Below are 17,794 nucleotides of genomic sequence, written 5' to 3'. Positions count from 1 at the left end.
TGTGAGTCATCATCTCCGGTGGAATACCTGTCATATCTAAATGCGACCATGCAAAACAATTGGCGTTAGCCTAAAAAAATTCAATTAATTTTTGACTGAGCTCCGGAGTCAGCCCTGTGCCTAGTTATACCTTTCTATTCGGCAGATGAACAAATAAGATGACTTGTTCTAATTCTTTCACGGTCGATTTGGTTGCGTCTGAATAATCCGACAGCACGAACGACCTGGGAACACCGAAGTCATCTTCCTCAAATTTTGTCGTTTCTTCCTCTATCTTCGAGCTGACTGGGCTCGAGTCATGTGATTTCTATTTAGCATCTTTGCCTTTGACTAGCTCTTCCACAACCTTTAATGGTAGTTCCTTCTGTGTTGGAGCTGCTTCTTCTACTACAAACATCTCTCTTACCACCGGCTGCTCCCCATGAACCGTTTTTACCCTCTCCGAGGTTGGAAACTTCAACATTTGGTGTAACATCGAGGGTACTTCCCTCATTTCATGCACCCACGATCTGCCAAGCAACGCATTGTATCTCATTTCTCCCTCAATGACGTAAAACTTCGTTTTCCGAACAGTCCGGATGGTATTCACCGCCAAAGTGATTTCCCCCTTCATAGTTTCACACACCATGTTGAACCCGTTGAGAACCCGGGCTGCCGGCACAATTTGATCCAACAGCCCCAGTTGTTCGACCACTTTCCACCGGATAATATTGGCTGAACTACTTGGATCAAACAAAATACGCTTAACCTGTGATTTATTAATGAGGACAGAAATTACCAAAGCATCACTGTGGGGTTGAGTGATGCCCTTCACGTCCTCATCACCAAAGAAAATGGATCCTTCCAGTACGTAATCCCTGGTTCTTTTTTCTCAAGTGACCGAGACCTTTGTCCTCTTCATCATTGGACCTTGGGGAATTTCTACCCCGTAGATAATCATATTGATCACGTTTTAAGGTTCCACTGGTTAAACTTGCTTATTTGTTTCCCTCTTTTTGCAATTTCCTTTCGACCGGTCACTTAAGAATTCACGCAAGTGCCCATTCTTCAATAGTCGGGCTAGTTCATCCCTTAGTTGTCGACAGTCCTCAGTCTGCTGACCATGAGTACCGTGATAGTCGCACACCACATTCGGATCCCTTTGAGTAGGATCGGACCGAAACGGCCTTGGCCATCTCGTGTCCTTAATATGGCCAATAGCTAAAATGAGAATCGCAGCATCAACATTGAAATTGTACTCGGACAACTTTGAGCTCTCACCACTGTTAGACGACTCATCGGTATCATTCCTAGATTGCAAACCTCAGTTACCCGAACTGTGATCATTTCGCCTATCATTCCTGACCAAGTGATGATTGTGACCGCTTCTTCCCCTGTTTGTCCTAAAGTTGGACCTTTTTGACTGACCGTATGGTTGGTACCTATCCTTTGATGACTTCGACTCTGTTTCGACCACCCTTTTTAGTCTATCCGCATATTTGCTTCAGGTTGTCGAACCTGGTGAAAGTTCGAGTTGATCATCCTTCACTCGAATTTTGGACTCATATCTATTGTGGACATCAGCCCATTTCACCGCCTCGTACTCTAACAAGTTCTCCTTCAGTTTGAATGAGGTGGCGGAGCTCTGAGGGTTTAGTCCCTTGGTAAAAGCTTATGCTGCCCATTCCTCCGGAACTGGGGGCAAAAGCATCCGTTCCTTTTGGATTCTCGACACGAACTCTCGTAGTAACTCGTTTTCCTTTTAGGCAATTCTGAATATATCAGCCTTCCTTGCTTGGGCCTTCCAAGCTCCAGCATGAGCCTTTATAAAAGTATCTGCAGGTATTTCAAAAGAGTTAACAGAATGTTCAGGAAGCATAGAGTACCATGTCATTGCCCCTTTGGACAATGTCTCGCCAAACGTCTTTAGCAGCACCGACTCAATTTCATCCTTTTCGAGATCATTTCCTTTTATGAGACATGTATAGGAAGTCAACCGTTCATGTGGGTCCATTTTTCCATCGTATTTAGGACTGTTCGTCATCTTAAACCTCTTCGGGATCAACTTCGGGGCCGCACTTGGAGGGTAACACCTTTGACGGTACCGTTTGGAATCTGGCCCTCTTAAGATTTGCGGGGCCCTAGGGATCTGGTCCACTCGAGAATTGTAAGTTTCAACCTTTTTCTCATTGGTGCCGATCCGTTTGGCCAATGCTTCAAACATTTTTAGGACCTCAAACGACCCATTGGAGCCTGATTCGTTACCACTGTTAGCGACCTGAACTACCCTACCGACTGGTACGCCGACTTGTCTCGGTTCCTCCGCACTTGAGCCGTTGTTCTTCTTTTAGAGTTGATCTATAGCCACCCGTTGTTCCTGCAATATATCAAAAATTAAACGTAAGTTAATTTCTTCTCCCATATCGCCAGATGTCTTTCATACAGATGCCAGTGGTGAAATCACAGGGTTATTGCTGTTGAACCGATCAACAAGTTGCTTGCCGTCGACATTCAGGTCGATAGCGTCATTTGAATTGACAGCATTTGGATCAGCGGGGTGAATGCCATTTGGATTTTGGGGCAGCTCGTTAACCGGCACCCCGTCGTTGTTGTTTTCGCCTTGGTGACCTAGTTCACCGTTATTGTTCAAGTGAATTTGTTGGATGATGTTTGACATTTTGAGGTTAAACGGAAATCACAAACTTCAAGAGAACAAGTGAAAGTAGGGTTGTAAACAAATCACCACTATTATCCTTAGCTGCACGGTGGGCGCCAAACTGTTTACCCTTAAAAAGGTAACAATGAAATTTATACGCGGCTTAAAGAATACGTTGTTTGATTAGTTGTCACCGTAACGAAATAAGAAATAACAATCAATTGAATATAGCAAATAAAGAGAATAATTGTCTGTATCGTGTATAACTTCACTGAAAAATTGGTCCGGTCCGAACTATACAACTGTGAACCCGAGCCAAATTAAAAGAGAGCTTGAGCTTTTAGGAGAGATGTTACAGAGTAAGTGTAGTCAGCGTACAAAATCAGAGAGACAAAATGAGAGGGTTTCATCCCCTTTTATAGTACAAGAATGGGTATCTCCTTAACCTTAAAAGCCTGATAAAACCCTAATACTAACGATGGCGCCTCCATAGTTGTCCGCGTAATGGACGGCGTAACAGGCGGCAAGAAATCTGGCCTGTAATGGATTTCTCACATGTGTTGACTGGTGTCTCTTCGATCTCTGGGGTCACTTCAACTTCTGGTGTCTCTTCGGTTTGGCGGGCAAACGAATCCTTGAACATTAATTCATCCGAGCCACCGAACTCAATCCAACGCCACATCTATCGGCGTTAATATTTTACTCCAACCGATCGTGGCACTTTACACCAGTTTTTACCATATACAACAACTAATATCGAATGGAGGGACTATAATGTATCTTTAGCATAGTTTGGCGGATAACATAGGAAAAAAGCACTCCAACTTTGATAAGAAAAAGATATTCTCCACAATATTTTGTACTCATTACTATCATTAATTTTGTTTTATACCAAAATATTTAAATTAGTATTACTATTGAAGATATACAAATATATGAAAAATATTAAGAACTAACGTACATATGCCCGAGAATATATGTGGGGGAAAAAAAAGCATCGTCATCTCCCAATTGGAGAAGAAAATTTAATGCTCATTTTATAAAAGACACGTAACGTAAGTCCCTTGTATTCCATTTCTATTTAAGGGTAGTTCATCAAGAATATTAATTGTTATAAAATATTGATAATGCTTGTATTTAGAGGTAGTTTTTATTCCATAACTTGGAGACTTTTGGTTTTACTTAAGTCCTCTCACCTTATATTCTTATTTAATTTCTATTTTTAAATAATAACTTATATTATTAAAAAAGTATTTTACAATAAGACTAACATAACATGAGGGAGAAACAGAAAATGACCCAAAAGGAAAAAAATAAATAGGGATAAAACGTACATGATTTAAAACATGGGAAGTTCAAGAATAGTAAATAATCTGCGAACCACGAGACCGATGGCATGCCTTTTGTTTTTGGTTGCCACCAATAGTACTGATGTAGTCATCGACTGATGCTCAAAAATTGTCCTTAGTGGTCATGATGTTACTGTTTCCATGAAATGAATAATTTTCATACTTACAGCTAGTAAATGATCAAATTTAGTGATCATGATGTTCCTGTTTGATCAAATGAATAAATCATACCAGCCAGAAAATGAGATAATTCAAATTGCATGAACTAAAGTTTAAAACAGGAGAAAGTTTACAAGAAAGTTTGTAATAATGTCCCTTAGCTCTTTTATGACTTCAGACTCTCTTAAAGACACTCTTGTCAAGAATGTACTGTTTAAACGACGCATATCAAATCGTTGTTGAGATATACATGCTCATAAATATTCTGGTCAATGGAAGAAGTTTTGTATGAAAGTACTGATGAAAAATAGTGTACATTATATGATTTATCTGGTTAAGGGCATAGCTTTGCAAGAGACTCTGTGGTTCAGCATATCTTATAGTAGTTTATGAACTACCTTCTTTCTTCTCATAGTTTCCTTTCCAATTGTCCTCACCAAAAGGACAATCTCTAAGCAATAATCAAGTATATCTATATGATGAAAGATATTTCTTTTGAATTCAAATATCTTGGGTCAATTATTCAAGGTAATGGAGAGATTGACGATGATCTCACACATCGTATTGGTGCGGGGTGGATGAATTGAAAGCTTGCATCCGGAGTCTTGTGTGACAAGAAGGTACCACCAAGAAAGGCAAGTTCTACAGAGTGGTGGTTAGACCAACTATGTTGTATGGGGCGGAGTGTTGGCTAGTCAAGAACTCTCACGTTCAAAAGATAAAAGTTGCGGAGATGCGGATGCTACGATGGATGTGTGAACATACTAGGAGAGATAGGATAAGAAATAAAGTTATCCGGGACAAGGTGGGAGTGGCCTCGGTGGAGGATAAGATGAGGAAAGCGAGATTGAGATGGTTCGGGCATGTGCAAAGGAAATGCACAGAGGCCCTAGTATGGAGGTGTGAGAGGCTAGTTATGGATGGTTTTAGAAGAGGTAGATGTAGGCTGAAGAAGTATTGGGAGAGGTGATTAGACAGGACATGGCGCAGGTCCAACTTACCGAGGATATGACCTTAGATAGGAGATTATGGAGGACACGTTTTAGGGTAGAGGGTTAGTTAGTAATTGAGTGTGGTCTTACTTATCATTGCATACCGGTAGTCGTAGTATTACTCTTGTAGGCCCTTGTCTTTGATAGTAGTTTGCCATGCCTTGTTATATTGCTTTGTATTTCTTGTTCTTTTTTACTACGTCGTCCTATTATCTTGTGCTATTAATGCTTATTATTACTGTGTACTATTACTGATGCTTTTTTAGCTCTCCTTGAGCCGGGGGTCTATCGGAAACAGCCTCCCTATCCGTCAAAAGGTAGGTGTAAGGTTCGCATACACTCTACCCTCTCCAGATCCCATCTGGTGGGATTATACTGGGTATGTTATTGTGGTTGTTGTTGACAATTTATCATCCTCCTAAGCACTCACAAAAAGATAAAAGAAACCTGACAAAGAAAAATAATTCTTACATAAAATAATGAACAAAGAAGAAATTAAAAAAAAAATCAAAAGGAACACATATACAATTGCATATGAAGTAAAATTAAGCCGTATAATTACCCAAATTATAAGAATAAAATCTACCTTTGCATATCGTAAATTCTACCGAGCCATATATTTCGTTTTTGGTGAAAATATGTGACTATCAAAAAGAGAATCTTCAAAATGACCACAAAATATTTTGATGCTCCATTTTGAATAAGGAGGTTGCTTCCTGCTATCAATTGGAAGGATATTAGAAGTAATGAAAATTTAGCCACAAACTCGTTGATTCCAGAGCATTGCTTTGGTAATTCTAGGGAAGAACAGTATTACAATAGCCATATCATTCATCATTCTCATTTAACCCAATGATATTTCATTGAAACGGTTATAGAGAGAGGGGAAAAGGTGCACTCAAGAGAATTAAGATGTGAAATTAAGAGAATTAAGAGTGTAGTGTGATGGAGATTATTTTTTAAAATAAGACAAATGGGAGAAAAGGGTCAAAATAAAAGGAGAAAAAAAATAAATAGTAATTGTGGCCATAGAGAGGTGTCACATCACCTTGTGTATGTCTAACTTTATATTATATATGGATTTACCATTAGTTTACATTTGACTTTCATTCACTGCCTTCCCATAATTCAGATCCAATTTAACATGCTCATTAAATGTATCAGTTACAAAACAAATGGCTGTTGTTTTGGGAAGCAGTTGAAAATTCACATAAATAAATGTCTTCCAAAAGCATTCGATTGTTAAACTATGTGCACTCCTAAATAGTAATGGAGTAATAATGAATGGCATATAGAAGGTGAATTTATTTATTGCAGATATTTTGGACATCAAATAAGGGGGACTAAAAAATGGGAAAAAAGATAAATAGGAATGGTGGTCATAAAGAGGAGTCACATTACTTTATTTATGCCTAGCTTTATATTATATATGAATTTCACCAATTATCCACATAATTAAAATACTGATAAATCAAAAATGTCTCATATAAATTTACACATATACTAGGATTTTGTAAAAATTGAGATATCTAGAAAATATATTTCATCACATTCTAATTTTCTCATCTAATCTCAAGAATATATTTTTTTGTTCTATAAATTCTCAAAATCGGAAAAGACAATTTTCTTATGAGAAAATAATTTCTATTCTTATAACAAAAAAAATCTCATTTATAAACTTCCTCATGTCGTATATATAATGTATGGCGTATCCGAAAAATTAGTAATAATAAAAACCAACTAAAATCATATTTATCAAATTCTTATAAAAATCTAACTTAAAAGAAAATATATACCATGTCAAAATAATATCTAACGGTATTACGGTGGTCAAACTTATGTGGTCTTAAAATAACACTGTCATAAACCGTCTATAACTCATGAATGACCTTAATCCCTTCAAGCTCGTATTGATTTACTACCACGCATCCTAACGCCAAGGTACGAGGTGTTACAGACCATTTGCATGACTAAGAAAAAATGTGATGTTCACATATAGTTGTTTCACCAATTCCAAGTTGTCTCATATAGCTATGATCATCACAACCTTTTGTTCAACATTAACATTACTCATTAATTATCATTATTTTGGACTTTTATAGTATTGTTTCACTAATTTCATGGTGATAACATATTTTTTACTTATAAATATAAGTTTTATAATTTAAAATTAGTTCACTTCATATAAAAAATATTTATTGATTGCAAAAGCAAGTATTATGTTGTAGTTTCTTATAATATGTAGTTGATTTCTAATAACGCAGAGTATGCAAGTGTGGTGACAAAACACTTTTAAGGACCCCATTCTCCCGTTCCAAAGTGTTACACCCCGTATCTTAGAAGTAAGGTTAGACTTGTATCATTAGAGTTGTAGTGGAAAAACTGAAGGTTTGAACGTTTTGCGAAAATGGTTGATAGGCCTAAATCACTGAAAAATGTAAAATTCATTAGGTCATGTAATATAGACCTAGTGCACCGCCCCTTGCGACGCCCGGGGCGACTTACCTGGCCAAATTATGCTTGAAACAACCTTTTTTTGAATTTTATATGTACCCAACTCCGAAAAACTTTTTCCACTTCATTCTAAATCGTCTTTTTGGAGAGAAAACACCTTAGGGCTTCCACAAAGCATCCAAGGTGAGTTCCTACACAAACCCCATTGATTATTACATCAATCTAACAAAAATTAACGCTAGAATCCTCATCTATTTGTTACACCTCGGAAAATCCTCCGTTGGTACGCAGGTGAATGAACTAGTAAGGAGTACAAGTATACGATATGTGTGTGAGTAATAAATGCCAATTGATGACCCTAAGTGAGATTTCAAAGGCTTCCGACGTAGGACAAGAAAGTTGGCTACGTAAGGCAAAATATTTGATAAGTATCGAAAAGGAATTATGAGTAACGAGTTAGCGATGACTTCATGACGTCTTGGAGAAGAGTAATAACGTTCCTTATATTGGTATTGAAGTGTTGAACAAGTGTTAAGGAGGTTCCATAAGGATTGGAGATCAAACGAGACGACGAAACGGACTTCGGAACCCCTGGGAGTTATACGGCCAAACATACTAGCCGTATAATTTATACGGTCCGTATGTTTGGGACAGTATAACCAACCCAGCAAGGCTTAAGTCTCTGGACCAAATGTACGACCAAACATAAGGTCCGTACAATTTATACGGACCGTATATTGGTCTGTATAGTTGGTCGGGACAGATTTTGGTCCATTAAATGAGAGGGCCAAGGTTCATTTCATTTCATTTCCACTTCACACCCCTTCTCTATAAAACATCTCTCTACATATATTATACAAGTTTTCAAGGGTTTGTAGTGATTAACAACATAACCAAGTGAATCAAGTGTGAGCAAACCCATCAAAGACCATTCAAAGTCAAGAAATCCAAATGGAGGAAAACTAGGGTTTTTGCTCAAGTGGGGTATTATCGACTAAATCTTGTTCCTACAACATCTAAGGTATGATTCATGATATTTATATGTTGTTTAAGGTATTTGAGAATTAAAATGTTTGGTCATTAGAAGAATATAGTAAAATGGGTTATGAATGATGAATAGTGACGTTTTGGAGAAATAGTTTGAATTGAATCATGATTTTGGTTGTGTTGTGATATGAATGTGTTATAAACGACTTTAAGATCATGAAATATACATTTTACATGAATGGACGAGGTCGGGGGTTAGGACCATGAATATGGGTGAATTAGGAACAAATTGAGAAATGTAGATAATGTGGATAGTGTGGATGATTAATGGCTATTGTTATGATATTGTGAATGTATTGTTGACATTTGGGAGTTGAATTACGATGTGGGAAAACGTTGTGTAAATAAAAGAGATGCTGCCCGATTTTCTCTAGCTTTAGCCATGTGTACTAGTTATCGATTCTAATGGTAGTGTTGTCACGACCCAGCCCCGTGGGCCGCGACTGGTGCCCTTCCGGGACACCCCAAACGAACTCACACCCAAATCATCGTAATCAGACTCGACCAAACTCAACGTACGTTATTCGAACTCAACATCGCAATCAGACAACTACCGAACACTTATCCTAAGCAGTCGCCCGTACAAATCAAACAAATCACAAATCAAAAAGGAGGCGGAATATACATCGCCAAATTTCACACACACACATTAGAAGGGTGGCGGAATGCACATCGCCCCCAAATGCATACACATACATACAAACTCAGAGGCCGACTTGGCCATAGTAGCGTACGGGCCACTTAAGATCGTACAACAGACTCACATGCAAACACACCGGACCCACGACCCACAACTCTGACTACAGGCCTCTAGACAAAACAGAACATAAGAACATAGGACGGGACAGGGCCCCGCCGTACCCACTCATCCAAATATACAGGATACAGACACAACAAAAGATATGTACCAATGGCTAGGCTCCGAATCAAAGGGGAGCTCTCCAACACAGCAGAATGAGTAGCCTAGACTGGAGGACCACCCAAACGAGCTTCTGTACCTGCGGGCATAAAACACAACCCCCGAAGAAACGGGGGTCAGTACGGGAGAAGTACTGAGTATGTAAAGCAGAAGGTACAGAAATCACAAACACAGCTGGAGTCAGAAAGAACAAACACACCAACATCGTAAACAAAGCAAATCTGCGCGGGAGGCGAACGTACAAATGCAAATCAAATCATGTATGGGATTTAGGAACGTGGTCACCCCCCGACGCTGGTGCCACAACACATCATAACTCCAGAAGTTTTCAAATCTCCGTACAGTCTCCAGACACATCATATCACACACACATCATATCATCAGAACATATCAAATGCCATATCACATCATAACTCCATAAGCGGTAACCGGCCCTATGGCGAGGCCTCGGAAACCGTAACACATCATAACTCCCGAATATATTATAGTGCGCACGATCACAAAGTCGGCCCGGGTACCGACGAACGAAATCATAGCAGACAGCACGAACAGAGTAGTGCAGAAACCATATGCATATCAAAAATAATTTACCGGACTCAACATATAGTTTACATATAGGTATATACCGACGCCAGAAGGCTCGGAGTAGGAATCGAATTGATAAAAGTAGGCATATAAAGGTTACGAAGTTCCAAACTGTCAAATTCGTAAGAAAACTGTTCATAAGTCATTTTTTCCGGAATTCTCACATCATCCCAAAGTACGGAACATGCATTAATGGCATAGGAAGTTTCAAACACATCCTTGAGTCATAAACAGAAGATTGTGAATCATAACAGACACAAGCGAATCAAACAAGCCGAATAAGGGGAGCCTCGGGGCTCGCGGGCCCACCTCGGGTCAAATTGAGGCGGCGGACACAAATCACAGACTTTCGGCTCCATAGAGCCATCTACGAAAGTTTCGAAGGGTTCCGGACACAACAACACAAGTTATGGAGGTACGAACATTCTTTTAACCAAAAGTGACAAAAAGGGGTTCAATCGCGCTGAGTGAATAGTGCTCGAACTTGATCTTCGATTTCCAAGAGCAGGGTTATTCCCGAGATTCCGAAATTTTCCTAGTGGGTCTAGGACATGCCAAAAGAATGAGAGGTAGGCTTTACATACCTGGTTGGCGCCTTACGCTCGTCAAATCGCGATTCCCGTTTCGTCCAGAAACTGCAAATGGTCACTTTTACCAGTTACTATTCATGAGAGTTAGCATTTTCATCTTTGGGGCTATACTTGGCTACCGAAATTTCGGCAGCATTTCCCCTATAAATCTAACATCCCCGAGACTTGGCTCGGCTCAAAATACAACAACAACAACAACCCCAAACATCATTACACAATACAAACCACAATCAACCACACTAACTTCAAAATTGCACCTTATTACATAAGTTGGTAATTCTATATTCAAACTTCAAAATTCCAAATCTATTTCCACATTAGTCCATTCATTCACTCATTCAAAATTATTCAAACACACCACCAACAAGTTCCAAACCACATACAAACTTATTCAAAGTTCATTACTTTCCAATTTTCATTCAAAACACCAAAAGTTACGACGAACATTCTAACCTGCGTCGTTTCATTCCGAATTCATTATCATCAACTATAAATCATATTTAAAGTCCTTAGTATCATAAATATACTATGATATATACAAATATACCAAAGGTATACACTTTCCGATAACGTCCGAAATCATTTTCTAACACCAAATCAATTCTCCAAACATTCATTTACGCTATAAAGGCCATGACGACACAACTAACAACCTTAAACGAAATCAATTCACACTTGTTTTCCCATCTAAGGCACACGGCCAAACTCACCCTTTTCACACACATACGCCAAGCACAAACACAACCCCAACCCACAATCTTCATGCTAATCCAATCACTAACACATATATATCCATTTCATAACATTAAAACATAAAAATCTTACCTTTTTCTTGAATTTCCGACTTGTCGCAAACGTCGCTCTTCCTCCAAACTACTTGTATCACGTCGGAGAGCGCCTTGAGCACTTTACAACTATGTAAAAGTCAAGATTTTTGGAGCAAGCACAAGGCTTGGGAATTATTTTTCTTTCCTTTTTCTCTACACGGCCGAGAGGGGTTTTTGGTGGTTGCTCTCCTCTTTTTTTTTTTGATGAGCTTCTTGATAATTACTAAAGTCTTAGCATGATATATATCCAAATAGGAGTCATGTGCTTAGCACATGACTCTTTAAAAGTGGGCTTGGGCCTCCCTTGGCCGGCCACTTCACATATTTTTGGGCCTCCTTTTTTTTTTTGTTCAAATTCTCTTGGCCCAATTCATAATACGTCCCGTTTTGTAATTCCCGGAACTAATTTCTAAAATTCCAAATTTACCCTCGGCCTTCCCCGAGGTCTTGACATCAATGATTTCATAATCAACATGAGCATAGCAACTTGAATCAAATTATTTCCTCAACACACACAAGTCTTATTTATTTCTTGATTTCCCGTTATACGAAAATACGGGACATAACAAGTGTGACCTTAATGAAGGTAGAAACGCTAGCATCGGAGGAGTACGTGCAAGTGTAGAATAGCTCAACGAAAAAGGTATGTAAGGCTAACCCTTATTTCATAAGGCATGGTTCTTTGGCCAATTCTCTAAATCCTCTATACGCGTATGTTGCCTTCAATTGATAAATTTTCCGAGCTTGTAAGCTCACGATCCTTGATACATACTACGATTGCACTACGCTCCTCGTATGACGAGTAGGCCCATGATCTAGATGTAACGATAGTGATGAGGATAGTAATGATGATGATAATAATGATGATGCTAAAGGTGCCTATGGGCTATTATACGTATGTGTGCCTATACAGGGCTATAATGAACCCCGAGCTTATAATGCCGGGTAGAATATATGTATATGGATGTATATAGAGTATGTGTATGATTACGTAACGCGCGCACACATCTGCAGATGGTACGGATAACCCTGAAGCCTTGGTAGGGCCAGGTAGATATAACATTGAGCCTTGGTTGGCCAAGTATGTATGAAACACCGAACCTTATGGTCGGGTACGCTATGTTCGTATATAAGTGTATGGCTATGTATATAATATGAATATGAATGTGAAAAGACTATGTATACGAATACGAGCACTATTATGAAATACGCATGAGAAATGGAAAGTTCCTATGAAAGGCAAGTAAGTGCCATGATGATGATATTATTGTCTCCCCCCCCCCCCCCCCCTATGCCACTTCATATATTGCCTATGATGCTTCTATATTGATGTTGATCATGCTTTACATACTCAGTACATTCTTTGTACTGACGTCCTTTTGTTTGTGGACGCTTGTTTCATGCCCGCAGGTGCACAGGGAGGCAGATTTGATCCATAGGTGCTTATTCAGAGATTATATAGCGGAGCTCCATTTCCTTCGGAGCCATAGCTTTTGGGTACTTATTCTTTTGTGTATATAATTATGGGAATAGCGAGGTCCTGTCCCACTCATGTGATATGTTTTACTCTTCTTAGAGGCTCGTAGTCACGTGTATATGGTTAGACATGTCTGGCCCTGTCGGCCTATACTTTGTATATCATTTTGTTGGCCTCGTCGGCCCATGTACATTGTTGTGGCACATATGCCTATATTGATTAAAGATGTTGTTGTCCAATGGGACTAGCATGATCCGATGCTTAGAAATGTATGATTAATGATGTGGCTCACCTAGATGCAAGTCTAAGTGTAAGCTAAGGGGCGCCCGGGTGGGCTAGCACCGGGTACTCATTGCGGCCCCCTAGTCGAGTCGTGACAAAAGTGGTATCAGAGCAATTCAGTCCTAGGGTGTGTCTACGAGTCGTGTCTAGTAGAGTCTTGGTTATGGGTGTGTTGCGTGCCACACTTATAAACAGGAAGCTGCGGACATTTTAGGAATAAATGACCTTCTTTCTTCATAGGAATCGTGCGATAGAGCTATGATGTAAGAAATTCTTGTTCCTTAATCGTGTGTTGTGTATTTCAGAGATGCCTAAAAAGAAAAAGGCTACAACGGCCCAAAAGGACATGACGGTGGCAGAAATGCGGGCTACAAGAGCACCGCCACCGGTAGTAGAGGAAAGTGAGTCCCAGAGTGCGGCTCAATCTGTCACACCCCGACCTCGCTGGGGTGTGATGGGCACCCGACCCTTACTTACGGCCGAGCGAACCCTCAGACTCTCGCTGCACATGAAATCACGTCAACTCTTTTTTTTTCTTTAAAACAAATAATAAAGTACATAGCAAAACTTTTCTTTCAGAAATATTCTTTCTCGTGGCTTTCAAGCCGAACAAATTTGTGATCATACAAAATTCATTACGTACACAGACCGACAAGCAATACCCACGACACTGTCTGCAAAGTCTCTAGTAAGATCCCAAAAGAATAGCATACAGAATCTGACTCGGCAGCACTCCGGGAACAAATGGAGCTTGCCATCTACACTGGAACATCTTCCATCTGTCCTCAACTCAACTGGGAGTACCTGCGCGGCATGAAACGCAGCCCTCGAAGAACAGGGGGTCAGTACGGAAATGTACCGAGTATGTAAAGCCGAAATATAACAATATAAGAAAAACCGAGCCAGAAGTATAGAAATAGAACAGGTAGTATCGGATCCGAGTTCGAAACGGGAATACAGAGTGTGTGCCCAGGACCACGATATATATCATAAGCACGGGGTGTAGCCGTCTGAATCGTGATATGAAACAGAGGTACAAAGCCTAACTGGCAGGATCATCGTGCGGATCGGGGCACAGAGTGCTACTGACATACCCGCAACCGAAGCTAGGGGTGTAGAACTATAGCCGACTGAAGCATAGTCCGGCTCAATCATTCAGAAGCAACACCAACAGAATCATTCTCCGAATCCGCTATCCAGAAATGTAACAGGCAGAACCATGCATGCAAAATCATAAACTTACACAAGCACAGGTAGTATATATTTACCTCAGGTTTCGGCCCTTTAGTGAGGGACGCAATGGACAGTGCACTGGGGTGTGCACGAATAACCAGGTCGCCACAGGGTCGCCTCTAGTGCACAAGTCATACCCAAGAGGTTCCAGCAGGCAAATATGGCAGTTAGAATGTCAAAATGCTTTACTTTCTTTTGAAAAACATTTTTGTTTCACACATATAAAGGAATCAACGCACAATTTCCGCGACCATAAGTCCAGCGGTCGCTACCACGCATACCGCGGCCAAGTACCCAGCGGTCACTATCACACGTACCGCGGCCAAGGGTCCAGCGGTTATAATCACACATACCGCGGTCGAGGGTCCAGCGGTCACAATCACACATTTGACATACTGCGGTCAAGGGTCCAGCGGTCTATGTCAGGCACAATCACAAGTGCGGCAGACGCGGTCAAGGGTCCAGCAGTCAATGCCACACGTCCGGCATGACGCGGTCAAGGGTCCAGCTGTCAATGTCGGACACGCCGCGGTCGAGGGTCCAGCGGCCAATATTACATATGCGCATATTCACATAACCGGCCCGGGACTCGGTGAAACAGATAACAACCATACAGGATACCAAATCACTACTTCCCAAACATAAATCACACGTGCCAGGATCATGCATCACACAAGATTCAGGTATGCCAAAATCGTATATCAGAAAATACAGAAGATAAGTAGTTTATCCAAATTATCAGGGTAAGGTTTTCAAAACGTTTTAGATGTCAAAAACATTTTATAACGCTCATAAAGGTGGTCATAAGACCTATCGTATAGTAAACAGCATAATAACCAGGAGTTACCTGCGAACTCCGGACAAGAGTACATTGGCTAAAGCCATACAGCACATATCAGGGTTTCTGTCCCCGCAGTTGGTTCAATAATAATTAAAATCCGTCTCAGGATAGATAATATATCTCCCGTTTAGTAGTCGGGACAATAGCCATAAGTCCCTAGACTTGTCGCACCGAAGTGAGACAAACAAAACCATAGGAGGGGCGCCGGGGGTAACGGGCCCACCTCGGGTCAAGTCGGGGTGGCGGACATGAATCACGCCCATTAGACTCTACGGAGTCATCCAGGAAAGTTTCGGAGTGATTGGATTACATTTGTGAAAGTTATGGAGGTTTAACCACTTTTTTTCAACAAAAGCACCTTTTGAAGTTCAATTGAATTGAATGAATAGTACCAAGAAATCAATCTCGGTTTCCGATGAGCAGAATTGCCCCCGAGGTTAAAATCTCCACCTAGCACACCTAGGACATGCCAAAGAACAAAGGGGAAGGCTTTACATACCTCGATTGCGCCTTATGCTCGCTTGGCTTCAATTCCAATTTCGTCCAGAATCTACAAATGGTCATGTTTACCAATTGTCAATTTCAAGCTTTTCAAGAATCTAAGCTTAATCACATAATTGCCTACCGAATTTCGGCAGCATTTCCCCTATAAACTCGCCTATCCGAATTTCCAAGTGCTCTCCTGTTGACACAGAAATACCAATAATAACATATGGACACAACCATATCTTCAATTCTTTTATTTCAACAAGAACAACAACATATCAAAACAGCCCCCAACTATAACATAACGATGCCCGAAATTCTAACGAACACTTGCAATACACCAAGCAGCCCGTATGCACTTCTTATACCTTATTCCATGCAATCTTTTCAGCAAATTTCTGAGAAATACAACAGCAGCCACACGACACCACATCATCTATTCATATGCAACTAAACCACATTATTATCTCTATAATCCTTACAACAACCCACAACAATTTTTAACTCCAACTCTAACCTTCAAATTCCTTCATTCTCATCACATAATCTATGATTACAACAACCAAAATATTAATTCAAATCAGTCCATCAATTTCAATTAAAACAGCCCCTAATCCATAAATCTGAACAAAACAACAAACGAGTTTATAATGTTGTTTTCTCCGTTCTAATTCGTTAAAACTCTAAATAAACACTTTAATAACATAAAATGAATCTTATAAATACCTTAGAAGCAGCTCAAACACGAAAATTTCATTCCCCAACACCAATATTTAGCTCAAATTCAAGGCAACTCAACGTACAATGCTTTTCTCTTCATGAGCTTCGGGATTCGGGGCTCGGATTTTGATCAAAATGACCTTCTTAGCCTTGAAGTTTTCTCTCTCTCTCTCTAATGTTCTTGGAAGATTTTATGTTAAATGAAAAGCCCTCAAATAATTTTTCCTTATATACTTGACGTTAATGGGCCTCATGGGCCGAAAGGTGAATGTTTGGATCGGGTCACAATTTTATGCCCCGCCAACCCAACTTGCATCGTCCATATCTGCTTATCCAGATATCGTTTTGACGAGCGGTTTGTTGCGTTAGAAACTATACTCGATGAACTTCATTTTAGAATTTTGAAACACCTTAAAACTCCTCATATACTAGGAGATATGCCTCCAACAATATGGGCTAAAAATCTGGTCCGAGATATTTTCTGAAGTTGTTTGGATTCATTTCGTTCAGCTTCGTTTAACTTCTAATCCTCTCCTGACCCTCATGTAACCTCTTATACATACATATACATACTCATATACGCTCATAACGCGATTTCAAATCCTTTAGGTTACGATGTCACCTCGGGATACTTAAGGCAACCATATATATATAACGATATTCTTACTAACTCGATTAACTTTCCTTGAACTTTCTTAACTCATTCTTTCTTGTCTTAATTAAAATAGCACGGACTCTTACGGGGTATAATACAATATCAGTCCTCCCAGATAGTGCCTATTACTGGGGAGCGTGAGGGAGCCTCAGCCCCAGCTCCAGCACCTCCAGCTCCTCCACCTGATGCTTCTGGCCAAGATGTGAAAGAGGCCATTAATTTGTTGACTCAGTTGGTTGCGGCCCAGACTCAGAGGCAAAGTTCAGGGCTTGGTGATAGGGCTGTTAGTGCGAGGGCCCGTGATTTCATTACTTTGAACCCTCCGGAATTCTTTGGATCAAAGCCGGAGGAGGACCCTCAGGACTTTATTGACGGTATGTTGAGGACACTCCGATTGATACATGCTTCAGACACCGAGTCGGTGGAGTTAGCGTGATATATCCCGCATTTTACGTATTCGGATAATTCAAGATAATTGCGGGAATTTAAGAGCAAAGCTATATTTTTTATCTTGTTAGCACGCAAGTTGTTTATGAAAGTTAT

The 17,794-nt window shown here is 40.1% G+C and overlaps 1 protein-coding gene across 1 annotated transcript; it reads right to left on the bottom strand.

The window, feature by feature from the left end:
* Positions 1 to 307: 307 nt before the first annotated feature.
* LOC132607780 (uncharacterized) lies at positions 308 to 1,338 on the bottom strand. Its single transcript, XM_060321858.1, has 2 exons — positions 1,261 to 1,338; positions 308 to 748 (listed from the first exon to the last, which is right to left on the bottom strand). The coding sequence occupies exons 1-2, from the start codon at positions 1,336 to 1,338 to the stop codon at positions 308 to 310; spliced, it is 519 nt and encodes a 172-aa protein (XP_060177841.1).
* Between the last annotated feature and the right edge of the window lie 16,456 nt (positions 1,339 to 17,794).

Source organism: Lycium barbarum, chromosome 8 (genome assembly GCF_019175385.1).
Source record: "Lycium barbarum isolate Lr01 chromosome 8, ASM1917538v2, whole genome shotgun sequence".
In the NCBI taxonomy this organism is placed as follows: Eukaryota; Viridiplantae; Streptophyta; class Magnoliopsida; order Solanales; family Solanaceae; genus Lycium; species Lycium barbarum.
Note: the sequence above shows the minus strand (reverse complement) of the source record. Positions and strands in the feature narration are given on the sequence as shown.